Here is a 13,127-nt window from a genome sequence, read left to right on the forward strand (position 1 = left end):
ACTGAAAAAGCGTGTGCCAGCAAGGAGGCATGTAAACCTGACTCAGTTACACCAGCTCTGTCAGGAGGAATGGTCCGAAATTCACCCAACTTATTGTGGTTGGATTGTGGATGGCTACCCAAAATGTTTGACCCAAGTTAAACCATTTTAAAGGCAATGCTACCAAATACTAACTGAGTGTATCTAAACTTCTGACCCACTGGGAATGTGATGAAAGAAATGAAAGCTGAAATAAATAATTCTCTCTACTATTATTCTGACATTTCACATACTTAAAATAAAGTGGTGATCCTAACTGACCTAAGGCAGACCTGTCTTTGCTAGGTAAAGCCCCACCTTATCTCAGCTCACTGGTCACCATAGCAGAACCCACCCGTAGCAGGCGCTCCAGCAGGTATATTTAACTGGTCACCCCCAAAGCCAATTCCTTCTTTGGCCGCCTTTCCTTCCAGTTCTCTGCTGCCAATGACTCGAACGAATGACTGGAACAAAAATCACTGAAGCTGGAGACTCATAGCTCCCCTATTAACTTTAAGCACCAGCTGTCAGAGCAGCTCACAGATCACTGCACCTGTAAATAGCCCACCCAACAACCTCATCCCCATACTTTATTTATTTTTTCTGCTCCTTTGCACCCCAGTATCTCTACTTTCACATCTATCACTCCAGTGTTTAATTGCTAAATTGTAAATATTTCGCCACTATGGCCTATTTATTGCCTTACCTCCCTTATCTTACCTCATTTGCGCACACTGTACATATACAGTAAATAACACATTAGAAATAAAAGTCTGTTTGTTTATACCATGTGTAACTCTGTGTTGTTGTTTGTGTCGCACTGCTTTGCTTTATCTTGGCCAGGTCGCAGTTGTAAATCAGAACTAGCCTACCTGGTTAAATAAAGGTGATATATATTTATATATATATATATATATATATATATATATATATATATATATATATATATATATATATATATATATATATATATATATATATATATATATATATATATTTTTTTATTTATTTTTTTTATTTATTATTTTTTATTTTTTTTAAATAAGACAATTTTTACTAGGATTAATTGTCAGGAATTGTGAAAAACTGAGTTTAAATGTATTTGGCTGAGGTGTATTGTAAACTTCGGACTTCTTCAACTGTAGCTCATTCTAATATTTCTACTACTGTACATTACATTTTAGTTACACTGTTTGTACACACTGCATATTTATTTCTATACTGGATTCATAACCCACTATCTACTGCTGTACATATTATTCTTAGTACATTGTGTATATATGTATAGGTTGCATTTGGATTACTGTTGCAGTGCTATTTGGTTGTTAATTGAATTTATTCTGACATTTTGATAATTTTTTTGAATACGTTTTAATATTGTGTACTGTGTCATTTTACGGCCTTGTTAGGAGCTAGTAACGTACCGTGTACGCGACCAATAAACTTTGAGTTGATAGTGGTGGAGACATGTTACAAATGATTTACAGACAGGATGTGCCTCTGTGATCTTCTCTCTGGAATAACATAACCATTTACCTCCCTCTATGCCCATCTACAGGTCAAAGTGTACCCTCTGACTCAGTACGAACACGGGGCAGATGACGTCCTGGTGATGGGGACAGACGGGCTGTGGGACGTTCTCTCCAACCAGGAGGTTGCCGAGGCAGTCACCTGCTTCCTGGCCAACTGTGACCCTGATGACCAGCATAGGCATGTTCCGCTCATTCTACTGTAGCACAGCTGCTGCCCCCAGGCAGATAGACAGATAAATGTTGTAGTCACAAGCCTGAACTTCCACTCACCCCGTTCTTATTTGGAGAGGATGAATGTTGTTATCTTGTCGTAATTACACACTTCTAAACATTTGGATAAGTTCTTTCTGAAGTTGATGAAGAGCTTGTGAGACTAGTAATGGAAAGATTCCTTTCTTGAGGATGCCATGGCATGGTGGTTGATTCAAGTAATCAAAACAGGAAAAACATTCAAATCGTTTCCGAAATCTCCTGCCCCTTCAAGTCTTTCTTAGTTTGGGGATTAGTAAGTTCGCCACAGGTGGATAGTGGAAGAGTTTAAAGACTTTCTGAATGGTAGGTTGTCATGTCATTATTCTCTTGATATTTGTACACACACTGGAGAGTAACACAACTAGCTGTCCTTTGTCTCTTCCATTGTGCCCCAGGTACACGATGGCAGCTCAGGACCTGGTCATGAGGGCGCGAGGGGTTCTGAAGGACCGAGGCTGGAGGATAGCCAACGACCGGCTGGGCTCTGGAGATGACATATCTGTCTACATCATCCCTCTGATGTACGGCAATCGGCAGACCTAACCCAGGCCCAGCTCGCCAGCACCCACCATGGGACTCAAGACATAGGCTGTGTCCGAAATGGCGCCCTATTCCCCATATAGTGCACTGCACTACATTTAGCCAAGTCCATAAAAAGTAGTGCACTATATAGGGTATAGGATGCAATTTTAGGCACTCGCCCAAGTGGCAGACCTAGCTGAGGCCCAGCTAACCACCCACCATGGGACTCTAGACAGGCTGCTCCCCCTCTCCCATCTATCCTAACCCCCTTTCCTTAAATCAATGCCCTGGTGCTCTCACAGTGCTTACACCTGGATTGTTTTCCTGGGGAAGCAAAATGGCACCTGGTTGTTGTACAGTACAGGGTAGCATGATTGTGCTTCTCTCTTGTGAAAGGAAATTCTCAGGATGTTACAATATACAGTACCTTCAGTTTCTTCTTTTGTTTCTGTGCTGCAAATGAAAAATTGACAATTCTGGAGTCAAAGGCCTATGAGGGCCATGTATTTGAAACTATTCAGTAGGCTATGGTTTCTGCATAGCCAAGTATTTTACAATGGAAGGGTATAGCTATCACAAAGGTGATCCTACTCTTTTGGATATCGCATGGGACAATTTTAAATGAAGGGCAAAGGGACCGTCTTTTGAAGTGCAATGCTTTATGATGTTGGTTTTTAGCCTATTTAGATGAGATATCGTTAATATATTACTGATTATGAACATGTAAATAAGCTTAAACATGAATGGATTTTAGATTTGTTTGAGTTGTGTGTACAGTATATGTTATGGAACCTGTTTTGTTTCTATGATGTTCTGTGTGTCTTTTCTGACTAAGGTCAACCATAGGTCACTGACCTAGATTAGGCGTGTCAAACATACAATCTGGCCGGAGGGTTTTGTGTTTAGAAATGATAAAGGATCTACATTTTATACAGTTTCTTGACTGTGTTCAACTTACTAATAATCACCTAAATGAAAGCTAGACTAGACATCAAATTCCAAAAACGATGGATAGAGGCCATATATTTTTTTAACCACATTTTGACAGCTAGGAAATCATTTAAAAAATAACCCTAACCCTAGCAAAATGACTGACTCTTCTGACCTAGACTGTACAATCCTACCACAAACATTACTATAGCTTTCAGAACCGTGGTTTGGGTGTTCCTCTCCAAGTGTAAAATGAATGAAGTCAGACTGGTTTGATTGCCAGTGACTGTTTATCTCAGTGTTTACCTTTTCCCCATTTTGATGGGTTTGTATTTTCTTTGTCACTGCTGTACTCCTGAATCTGAATTTACTTAAGAGGATATGAAGGGACACGTCTTCACACTCGATTAGGGTTGCAAACGGAATGTGTATTACTGGAAACTTTCTACGTTTTTTGGTATCTTTCAAGGATTTTATCCTATCCATCACAAGACATTTAGTGGCCATTTTGGGTACATTCGATTATCACAGGGGTCTGTAATAACCTCTGACCCTCTGTGTGGCTTTATCACATGTACAATATATGAAATAATTTAATAAGACGATAAAGTATAGAATGAGAAAGCTGTAAAACATTGTCCTAAATATACATTTAGAGAATTACCATTGGTGTTTTGATGAGGGTTTCAGCATTAAATATCTTTATTTTTATAAAATATTTTACAAACCTTTTATTTATATTACTGTGTATTTATTGGCTTCCAACTGGTGTCAGTTGTGGAAAAAAAGTCAGTTGGCAGAGTTGAGGGATAATCAGCGAAGGGCTATGCGTTCTATGCAAAACATGAACAACGTGTAAGGTGTGTTCCAAGACGCGATAGCGGAGTAGACTGACCTTCCCCGGAGTTTGATTATTTCCCAGAGAACGCATAGAGCCCCGAGTTGATTATCCGTTTTATACCATAGCTATACTTTAACACATTTGCCAGAAATGTGTTAATTTGCTGGTAGAAATGTGTTCAAGTTGTCGTGATAACCAAACAGACTTGCTGGTTTAGCTAACCTAACCATTAGTCCTAGCTTGCTATTATGAAACTCGAATTCGACAATGCCAATGTTTTCAATTCAACTTTTGCTTTCAAAAGCAGCTCAAACAAAACATGTAAGAGTGAACTATAGCCATTGAATTTTACGGTGTTGATATACCGTGCCTTTATAGGGAAATGATGCATGCTCTAGAATGCCAATCAGAAACAAGTATTCAACAATGCCATGGTATAGTTAAGCAATAAGGCCCGAGGGGATGTGGTATATGGCCAATATACCACGGCTAAGGACTGTTTTTAAGCACAATGCAGCGCAGAGTGTCTGGATACAGCCTTTAGCCATGGTATTTTAGACATATACTGTACCACAAAGCACTGCCGGGCCTTATTGCTGTTATAAATTGGTTCCCAAAAATAAATATTTTATCATTCCCGTGGTATACTTTCTGATATACCACAGCTTTCAGCCAGTCAGCATTCAGGGCTCTACTGCCCAGTTTATAATTGGAGAAAAAAAAATCTGTTGTTGATTAGATGCTTTTTTTCATTAATAAGGCTATTTTCTCTCGAACCATAAGATATATCTACTAGAAACCCATTAACAATATGGACACAGTTAAAATAAATTAATACTATGATATATATATATTTTACACTTCTAGTATCAATTACCAAAGTTATGATAGATTGTGAAAGATTTTCTGTGAATTATCAAAATTACTGAAGATTGTGGTAACTTTGGTAAATTACTGGTAGCTTTGCAACCCTACATTTGATACATAATACTGAAACATCTACCTCATGCTTTTGGTTTGTTTTAAACAAGAGATCCAATCCCTTGTCCCTGTTTCACCTGTGCATTTTTTCTATATGTCAAATACATGTCTGCATCATCCTGTGTTGCGTGCTTGTTTACTTTAGAAATATGAAACTGCATAGGTACAGTGCATGTGCCATTCTTGACATTATTTAAGTAATGTCACTAGTTTTCATACTAGTATGGCTTAGTCTAGCTCTGTTCAACATTCTATAAGGGCAAGGATGGGCAACTCATCATGAGGGGCAACAGTTGCGCTCGCATACACACAAAACATTTTAGTGCCCCCCCCCCTGAGAGCAGAGATTTTTAAAATAAAACAAGTTTAGAGTTAATTTTGAGAATCTACAAATGTTGCAGTTCTAAAGCAAGTTTGCTGCAATTCTACACAGTTTGCAGTGTTTAATATGATAACTGAGTGAGACTGATTTAACAAAGAAAATCGGGGCCCATTGATTGTAATTCGACCATAATACTATAGTAATATTATAATATAGTTTAGCAGCCAGCTAACTTAGCAATCAAAAATGATTTAGCTGTCATTGGCTAATTTACTGACTCTGACATAAGATAAAAACTGTTGATGCACAACCAGATTTCTTCAATTGCACCATGTGTATTGTACTATTTGAACTCTCAACAGTAAGTTGAGAGCCTGACTAAGTCCCCCCCCCCCCCCCATTTTTTTTTTTTGGGGGGGGGGGGTCAAAGGACGTTCAAAAGGAGGGTTGCTAGTTGCCCATCCCTGTATTAGGGGAAACTCCCATATCTGTCATATATTACATGAATAAAACATAAGTAGAAATGGTTTACTGAATGTTGTGAGGGCAGAATATTTACTTGAGACATGGTTGTGTTATTTTATCTTGAAACAAATGCTTGATTTAATCAAAAGTTCAAGTTACAACAAGTGTGCACACTCAAGTTAACATTCAGACCTTAAAGGCTAGAGTTACATCAGATACATGTATTAGGAAGTGTTTGGGAGAAACACAAAAGATGCATTGGAATGTTGGAATGAAAGTCTTGTTCTCTGTTGTCGTTTTGAAATTCTGTTAACTTGTAGTTTACTGTTCCTATGTCACACAACTCAGGGAGCTATGTGACTGATTCTCATGCCGGATGTTGAACATAATCTTTTCTCTGTACAGAGTGTATTTTATCCTGTATCCTTGTGTTATTATGCAGTCTGGTACTTACACTTTGCTGAACGATACTCTGCAAACTAACCATTTATGGCATTGACATGAATCAATTTCTGTTCAGATAAAGTATGAAGGATGTACAGTGTCTTGAGTTCCCACCTTTTACCCTTTTATGGATCAGAGGATGGAACTAGCATCTATTTAAATGCTTGATGCACTTCAGTCAATGTAGTATGTATATTCTTTATTCAATACAGTGGGCTGACAATGTCTCCTGGATGACCAGTCAGGAGCTACATTAATAGGCATTCCATCTCATGTAGGACCTCTACTGATGACACTGATGCTCTAAAGATAAACCCATACAGTCTCTAATGATGTCAGAACTTGGGACTTGCAAGATGTGTCTGTGGCGTTTTAAGTGGATTCGTATCTGAGTTGTTTAAAAACGTTTTTAGGGAGGTGTTGACGTCTACAACCGCACGGTTTCTAATCCAGTCAAATCAGTCTCTAGTCATGCATATTCCATGTTAACTCTTATCACTGTTCCTTTTACCTTTTTGTTAGCATGTTTCTTTTCAAGCTGTTTCAATGTGTTTCTGTTTTGGTTACACAAACGTTCCTCAACTGCTCTGACTGACTCGCTCAAAACAATACAGAAAGAGACTCAAGCAGAATGTAAAATAATTATTGTAAATACGGTACAATGTAAAAAGACAAGTCGGAAACATGTCTATCCTTTGTAATACTGTATGTGTTGGACATTTTTTGTAACTCCAAAAAACACTAAATGAAGTAAACGGGAATTCGTAATGTCTTCAAAACGTAAGGGCAGTATAAAAAAATTAAGGATTGCTTTTACAATTTATAAAGAATGCTGTGTCATTCCAAAGCCTCTTTTCTTGTTAGAAGTAAAAACAAATGTACAAAGGGTACACACATCAACACAACGTACCATTGTGTATATCTACAACAACAGATTTTGATAGACCTACCTTATGTAAATCAGATGGAATCAGTACATACTACACAGGACTCGTATAGGAAGCCTTTGTGTCTCGGGAGTGTTTAGGGCTCAATTACCAGATGGCACTAGACGTTTTGCTATAGACAGATGGAAGGTGGTGATTGATTCCTGAGTAGAGCAGCACTTTGGTGAGCCCTGTGTGGCATGCAGGGAGGATTGGCCCCCTGGGGGAGCAGACAGCTGGAGTGCTGGAGACCTGTCTGGAAGGAGGCAGGAGGTCGACTGTCTGGCTGATCTGATACCAGGGCTCTCAATTTGTCTTTCTGTGATTCCTCACATCCAGCCTCCTTGCCGGCAAGTGTCTATCCTGTGAAAATGTATGAAAAAAACAGATACATTCTATCAATCATTTTGTAATTTTCATGTTTTTTCTGCATGATTAAAATCGATTTCAAGTGCGCAAAATGCACAAAGATGCCAGGGGAAAGACAGCCTAGCCATGCGTCTTTCTCCCGCCCCTTCAAACTCAATGCAAGGCATTGACATGGCTTGCGCAAGCTTGTTTTTACTTTATACTGCCAGCTAACGGACGGCGAAAGGCAGGCAGAGAGCTTCAATGCCTTTCATGTGTCAATATGTCCCATTCATTTTCATTGCTCTCAAATAATGCATATTGGCGTGTGAAAAGTAATGGGTTAGGCAGTGCTCGCTACTGCCTATGGACTTCACGCCTCATCTCTTCACACGTCATCTGCCGCCTTTTGGTGGTTATGCTTGATTTGCTGCTAGCTAAAGTAAACTGATCAGGATGGCTAACACATTGCATCTGAAACAGTTTTCAAAGTTGGATTTTCTAGTGGGTGATAGGGAATGGAAGACCAACATCTGATTTTAGGGACTTTGATCAAAGGAAGGGACAGAAAGTAACACGATCATTCCAATCTGGGTGTTATAAACGGAAAGACTGGCTCTGTGGCTAAGCAACTAGCTGCCGGCTCTTAATGCTTCCCCTGCCTGCAGTTCTCCACAAGCGACAGCGTGTGGATAAGAGACAGTTACTGCGACTTGAACAAATTGCCTATAGCAGAGATTTGCCTGCGACAAGTCGCCTACTCAAGACCTTTTCATGGTCCAGAGTGCCAGTGCCCCCCCCACACGCCCACTGTTTGCTAAAACAGGTGATTTTAGAGAAGTGGTGTGACCAAACATACAGTTGAAGTCGGAAGTTTATTTACACCTTAGCCAAATACATTTAAACTCAGTTTTTCACAATTCCTGACATTTAATCCTAGTAAAAATTCCCTGTTTTAGGACAGTTAGGATCACTACTTTATTTTAAGAATGTGTAATGTCAGAATAATTGTAGAGAGAATGATTTATTTGAGCTTTTATTTATTTCATCACATTCCCAGTGGGTCAGAAGCTCCTGACAGAGCTGGTGTAACTGAGTCAAGTTTGTGGGCCTACTTGCTCGCACATGCTTTTTCAGTTCTGCCCACACATTTTCTGAAGGATTTGAGGTCAGGGCTTTGTGATGGCCACCCCAATACCTTGACTTTGTTGTCCTTAAGCCATTTTGCCACAACTTTGGAAGTATGCTTGGGGTCATTGTCCATTTGCGACCAAGCTTTAACTTCCTGAATGATGTCTTCAGATGTTGCTTCAATATATCCACATAACTTAGCTTCCTCATGATGCCATCTATTTTGTGAAGTGTACCAGTCCCTCCTGCAGCAAAGCACCCCCACAACATGATGCTGCCACCCCCGTGCTTCACGGTTGGGATGGTGTTCTTCGGCTTGCAAGCCTCCCCCTTTTTCCTCCAAACATAACGATGGTCATTATGGCCAAACCGTTATATTTTTGTTTCATCAGACCAGAGGACATTTCTCCAAAAAGTACGATATTTGTCCCCATGTGCAGTTGCAAACCGTAGTCTGGCTTTTTTATGGCGGTTTTGGAGCAGTGGCTTCTTCCTTGCTGAGCGGCCTTTCAGGTTATGTTGATATAGGACTCGTTTTACTGTGGATATAGATACTTTTGTACCTATTTCCTTCAGCATCTTCACACGGCCTTTTGCTGTTGTTCTGGGATTGAATTTCACTTTTCGCACCTAAGGAGGAGCGAAATGGAGACAGAACGCGTCTCCTTCCAGAGCGGTATGGCGGCTGTGTGGTCCCATGGTGTTTATACTTGCGTACTATTGTTTGTACAGATGAACATGGTACCTTCAGGCGTTTGTAAATTGCTCCCAAGGATGATCCAGACTTGTGGAGGTCTGCAATTCTTTTGTCTGAGGTCAGAAAACGTTTGACCTCTGTCATTGCCAACAAAGGGTATATAACAAAGTATTGAGATAAACTTTTGTTATTGACCAAATACTTATTTTCCACCATAATTTGCAAATAAATTCATAAAAAATCCTACAATGTGATTTTCTGTATTTTCTTTTTCTCATTTTGTCTGTCATAGTTGAAGTGTACCTATGATGAAAATTACAGGCCTCATCTTTTTAAGTGGGAGAACTTGCACAATATTGGTGGCTGACTAAATACTTTTTTGCCCCACTGTAGATGTCATAACCGAGTTGCCAAAATTATAGTTGTTAACAAGAAATTTGTGGAGTTGTTGAAAAACGAGTTTTAATGATTCCAACCTAAGTGTATGTAAACTTCCGACTTCAACTGTAGATCATCCCTAGGAAACAGAGGGAAGATCTCCAAAGGTCCAATGAACTGCTCTCTCTCGCCTGTCATGCAGGTCTTGTTACACAGTAGGGTAACACTCTGTTGCGTTGTTTTTGAGGGTGTGCGTTGCTTACGCAAAACCAGTCTCCAAGCCTTTAGCCTGTCACATGGGACCGTCTATTGTGCTTGATGCTTTCCCATGGCAGCCTTTTGAGCCACTGGAAAGTGATGAGTTGTAATATTTATATTCTAACCAGCTTTGCCATCTATCTTATGCCTGCAAAGCGAGTGAGTGGGCGGCACGCACTGTCAGCCCACCGTTCGTGCCTTCAGTTTGCCCCAGGGTCCTCCTGGATACCTTGGTACCCAAACACCTCCTTTATGCCAGTCAGTGGCAACCGTCTTGTAGCAGGCTGGAGCTTGTGGTTACACCCACCGCTCATACCGTGTCTCCACCGTTTGTGTCCAGCAGGCGCCCAGCGCATTTTCTTGGATAAAAGCAAGAGTTTTGCGCTACAGCGGCTACGACCCCTGCATTTTTCTGTAACGGGAGGCCCCCTTCCTTATTAACGACTATCTTTGGATAGTGGAGGATATTGTATTGGAAAATGCAATAGCAATAGTTACAGCTCAGAAGGCTACCTCTTGGGCACTGTTTTTAAGGCATCTCCTTATGGGAGATTTGCATTTTTGAATGTGTGGCCACCCCTCGTACTTTAATGAGGTCTGTACCGACTTGATGTCACTGCACCTTCTTTGGAGCGATGCGCCATATCCCATAGTTAGACATCAAAACGAGAATTTGAAATAGAACTCAAGGTTACTATGAGAATGTGAGTGAGATGTCTTACCACTTTTCCCTGCTCACAAGAGCACAACGAAGAGAGGCATGCTTGACAGTGACCAGTTGGCAGGCGAGTGGCTACGTTTATGGAGGAGAGGGGCTTACCTCATTCGCCACTCAAGTTATCTGTCTCAACATACGCTGTGTGATTGGATACTTCGAACCTCGGGACACGCCCAGGCAAATCCCATAGTGCGACATCTCACTCATATTCTCATAGAACTGGGGTTACGCAAGTAACCTTGAGTTATGGCGCACCAGTGGCCATTATACTGTATTGTTATTATCAGACCACATTATCCTATCCTTGAGTAGTGATTAAAATATGCACACACACCCATCCACCCATGTACATACGCACACAGACAATCTATATTGGATATCAAAGTGCTGTAGTGGGAGTCTGACACTCCTAGGTCCTCCACAGGAGTCTGAGAGCCATCTGGTCCATAACCCTTACCCCACCCATTCCCATACAGTCAGACCAGCATTGATCTGGCAATCCACTCCTACTCTCCCCATGCGTGTGTGGTCCAGATTGTTTAACAGCGATGACACAGTCAGTCACTCTTGTCTGGGTGAATTGTTTTTCCAAGGTCGTCACATAGCTCCACAGCAGAGAACAGAACCAAGGGAGTAGCTAGCTGACTAAGCGAGACAAGGGTCGATTCTCATCATCCCTGCCTGCCGCTGTGAATGCGATGAGGGTACAGGTACGCCCAGGCAGGCAGTAAGCACCTCACAATCAATAACTGGATCAATGACTGTATAGGGAAACTGGATAGATATTTTGAGTCCCACAGCTAGAGGAAAATGGGAACAGAGTGAGGGAGGGGGCCACAGTCACATGTGCGCTATGGCATAGGCATGTGCGCTATGGGCCCGGCTCAGACTAAGTAAATGTATGTCTTTCCTATTCACGCCTTTCCTATGCACTTCTCAGTAGTTGGTATTCAAACTTACCTTAAGCAGGTGGGTAAAGGGCTTTGAAGGCGTGGCTCCCTTGTGTGCACTGAATACGATAAGGGTTGAACAGTAGTTCTATAAATCTGAACACCAACTACTGAGAAGTGCGTAGGAAAGGTGAGTGTAGGAAAGGTGTACATTTCCTACATTTGAATCGGGCCTTTACAGCAAGTGTTACAGTCCCACTGTTGAAGTTGCGCTATATTATAGTTAATGCTTGAAACCTATAACTGTTTCGATATTTTGGGGTACAGGGCCAGAAAAAGCGAAAAGCTCTAAAAAGTTAAACATTTATGGATGTCATGTCTTTGTTGGGAGTTTTGTAGTGCAAGCTGTCCTGTCTTTCCTTTTGTCTGTGCTTTCAGGACACCTATCCTTTTTTCTGTGCTTTCAGGACACCTATCCTTTTGTCTGTGCTTTCAGGTGACTTTTCCTTTCGTCTGTGCTTTCAGGACACCTTTCCTTTTGTCTGTGCTTTCGGAACACCTATCCTTTTGTCTGTGCTTTCAGGACACCTTTCCTTTTGTCTGTGCTTTCAGGACACCTATCCTTTTGTCTGTGCTTTCAGGACACCTTTCCTTTTGTCTGTGCTTTCAGGACACCTTTCCTTTTGTCTGTGCTTTCAGGACACCTTTCCTTTTGTTTGTGCTTTCAGGACATCTTTCCTTTTGTCTGTGCTTTCAGGACATCTTTCCTTTTGTCTGTGCTTTCAGGACATCTTTCCTTTTGTCTGTGCTTTCAGGACATCTTTCCTTTTGTCTGTGCTTTCAGGACACCTTTCCTTTTGACTATAATGTTAGTGTTGTTAGCAATGCAAAGGAATGTGGGGAATGTAGAGAATGTTTAGTTTACACACCAAGAGGCAGATCCTCCAGTCCGGTCCATCAGAAGGTGTAGCAGGGGAGGCAGCGGTAGACAGTTCTGTTCCAGGGTGCAGATGTGATGATAATCATAGGAGGGAGCAGGCTGATTTTCCACAGGGAATGGGCTCTAATTTATTGCCTTGGGGTCTGAACGGAATGAAGCTGACTTATCTGCAGCCCGACTCAAATGTGAACGTCCACACAAGATGGATGACTGGGGCTGGATAGGCTGAGCTGGAGAGGCTGTTCTCCATAACTCCTACAGTACCCGATAGCTACCCGCACTGCCTCGTTCTGACTGATCTTTACTTCACTCACTTTAGTTTGCCATCACTGGGAAAGCTAAGGCAGAAAGTATTTGATTGCTTTCACAATGTCTTTTGGTTGGTTATTTCTCACTTCTGCCACGTTATATTAGTGCTGATTATGTTTCCTGGCATGGCGCAGCCAACTGAATCAGTAAAGGAAAGATGAGCTCCACTAGTGTTCAATATTGTTGATACCCATGTGAAAGCTCTCTCTGAAGACGATGGATGAC

The 13,127-nt window shown here is 41.1% G+C and overlaps 1 protein-coding gene across 2 annotated transcripts in view; it reads left to right on the forward strand.

The window, feature by feature from the left end:
* Positions 1–5,195, forward strand: part of ppm1h (protein phosphatase, Mg2+/Mn2+ dependent, 1H) — a 59,310-nt gene extending 54,115 nt beyond the window's left edge. For both annotated transcript variants that reach the window (XM_036952547.2, XM_090204151.1), the window contains 2 exons: positions 1,577–1,728; positions 2,198–5,195. In XM_036952547.2, the coding sequence (XP_036808442.2) occupies positions 1,577–1,728; positions 2,198–2,345 (300 nt within the window). In that variant the 3' untranslated portion in view covers positions 2,346–5,195. The remainder of the gene's footprint in view (positions 1–1,576; positions 1,729–2,197) is intronic.
* The last annotated feature ends 7,932 nt before the right edge of the window (positions 5,196–13,127 follow it).

The sequence above is a fragment of the Oncorhynchus mykiss genome, chromosome 2 (assembly GCF_057628025.1).
Source record: "Oncorhynchus mykiss isolate SJ-2025 chromosome 2, ASM5762802v1, whole genome shotgun sequence".
Taxonomy (NCBI): Eukaryota; Metazoa; Chordata; class Actinopteri; order Salmoniformes; family Salmonidae; genus Oncorhynchus; species Oncorhynchus mykiss.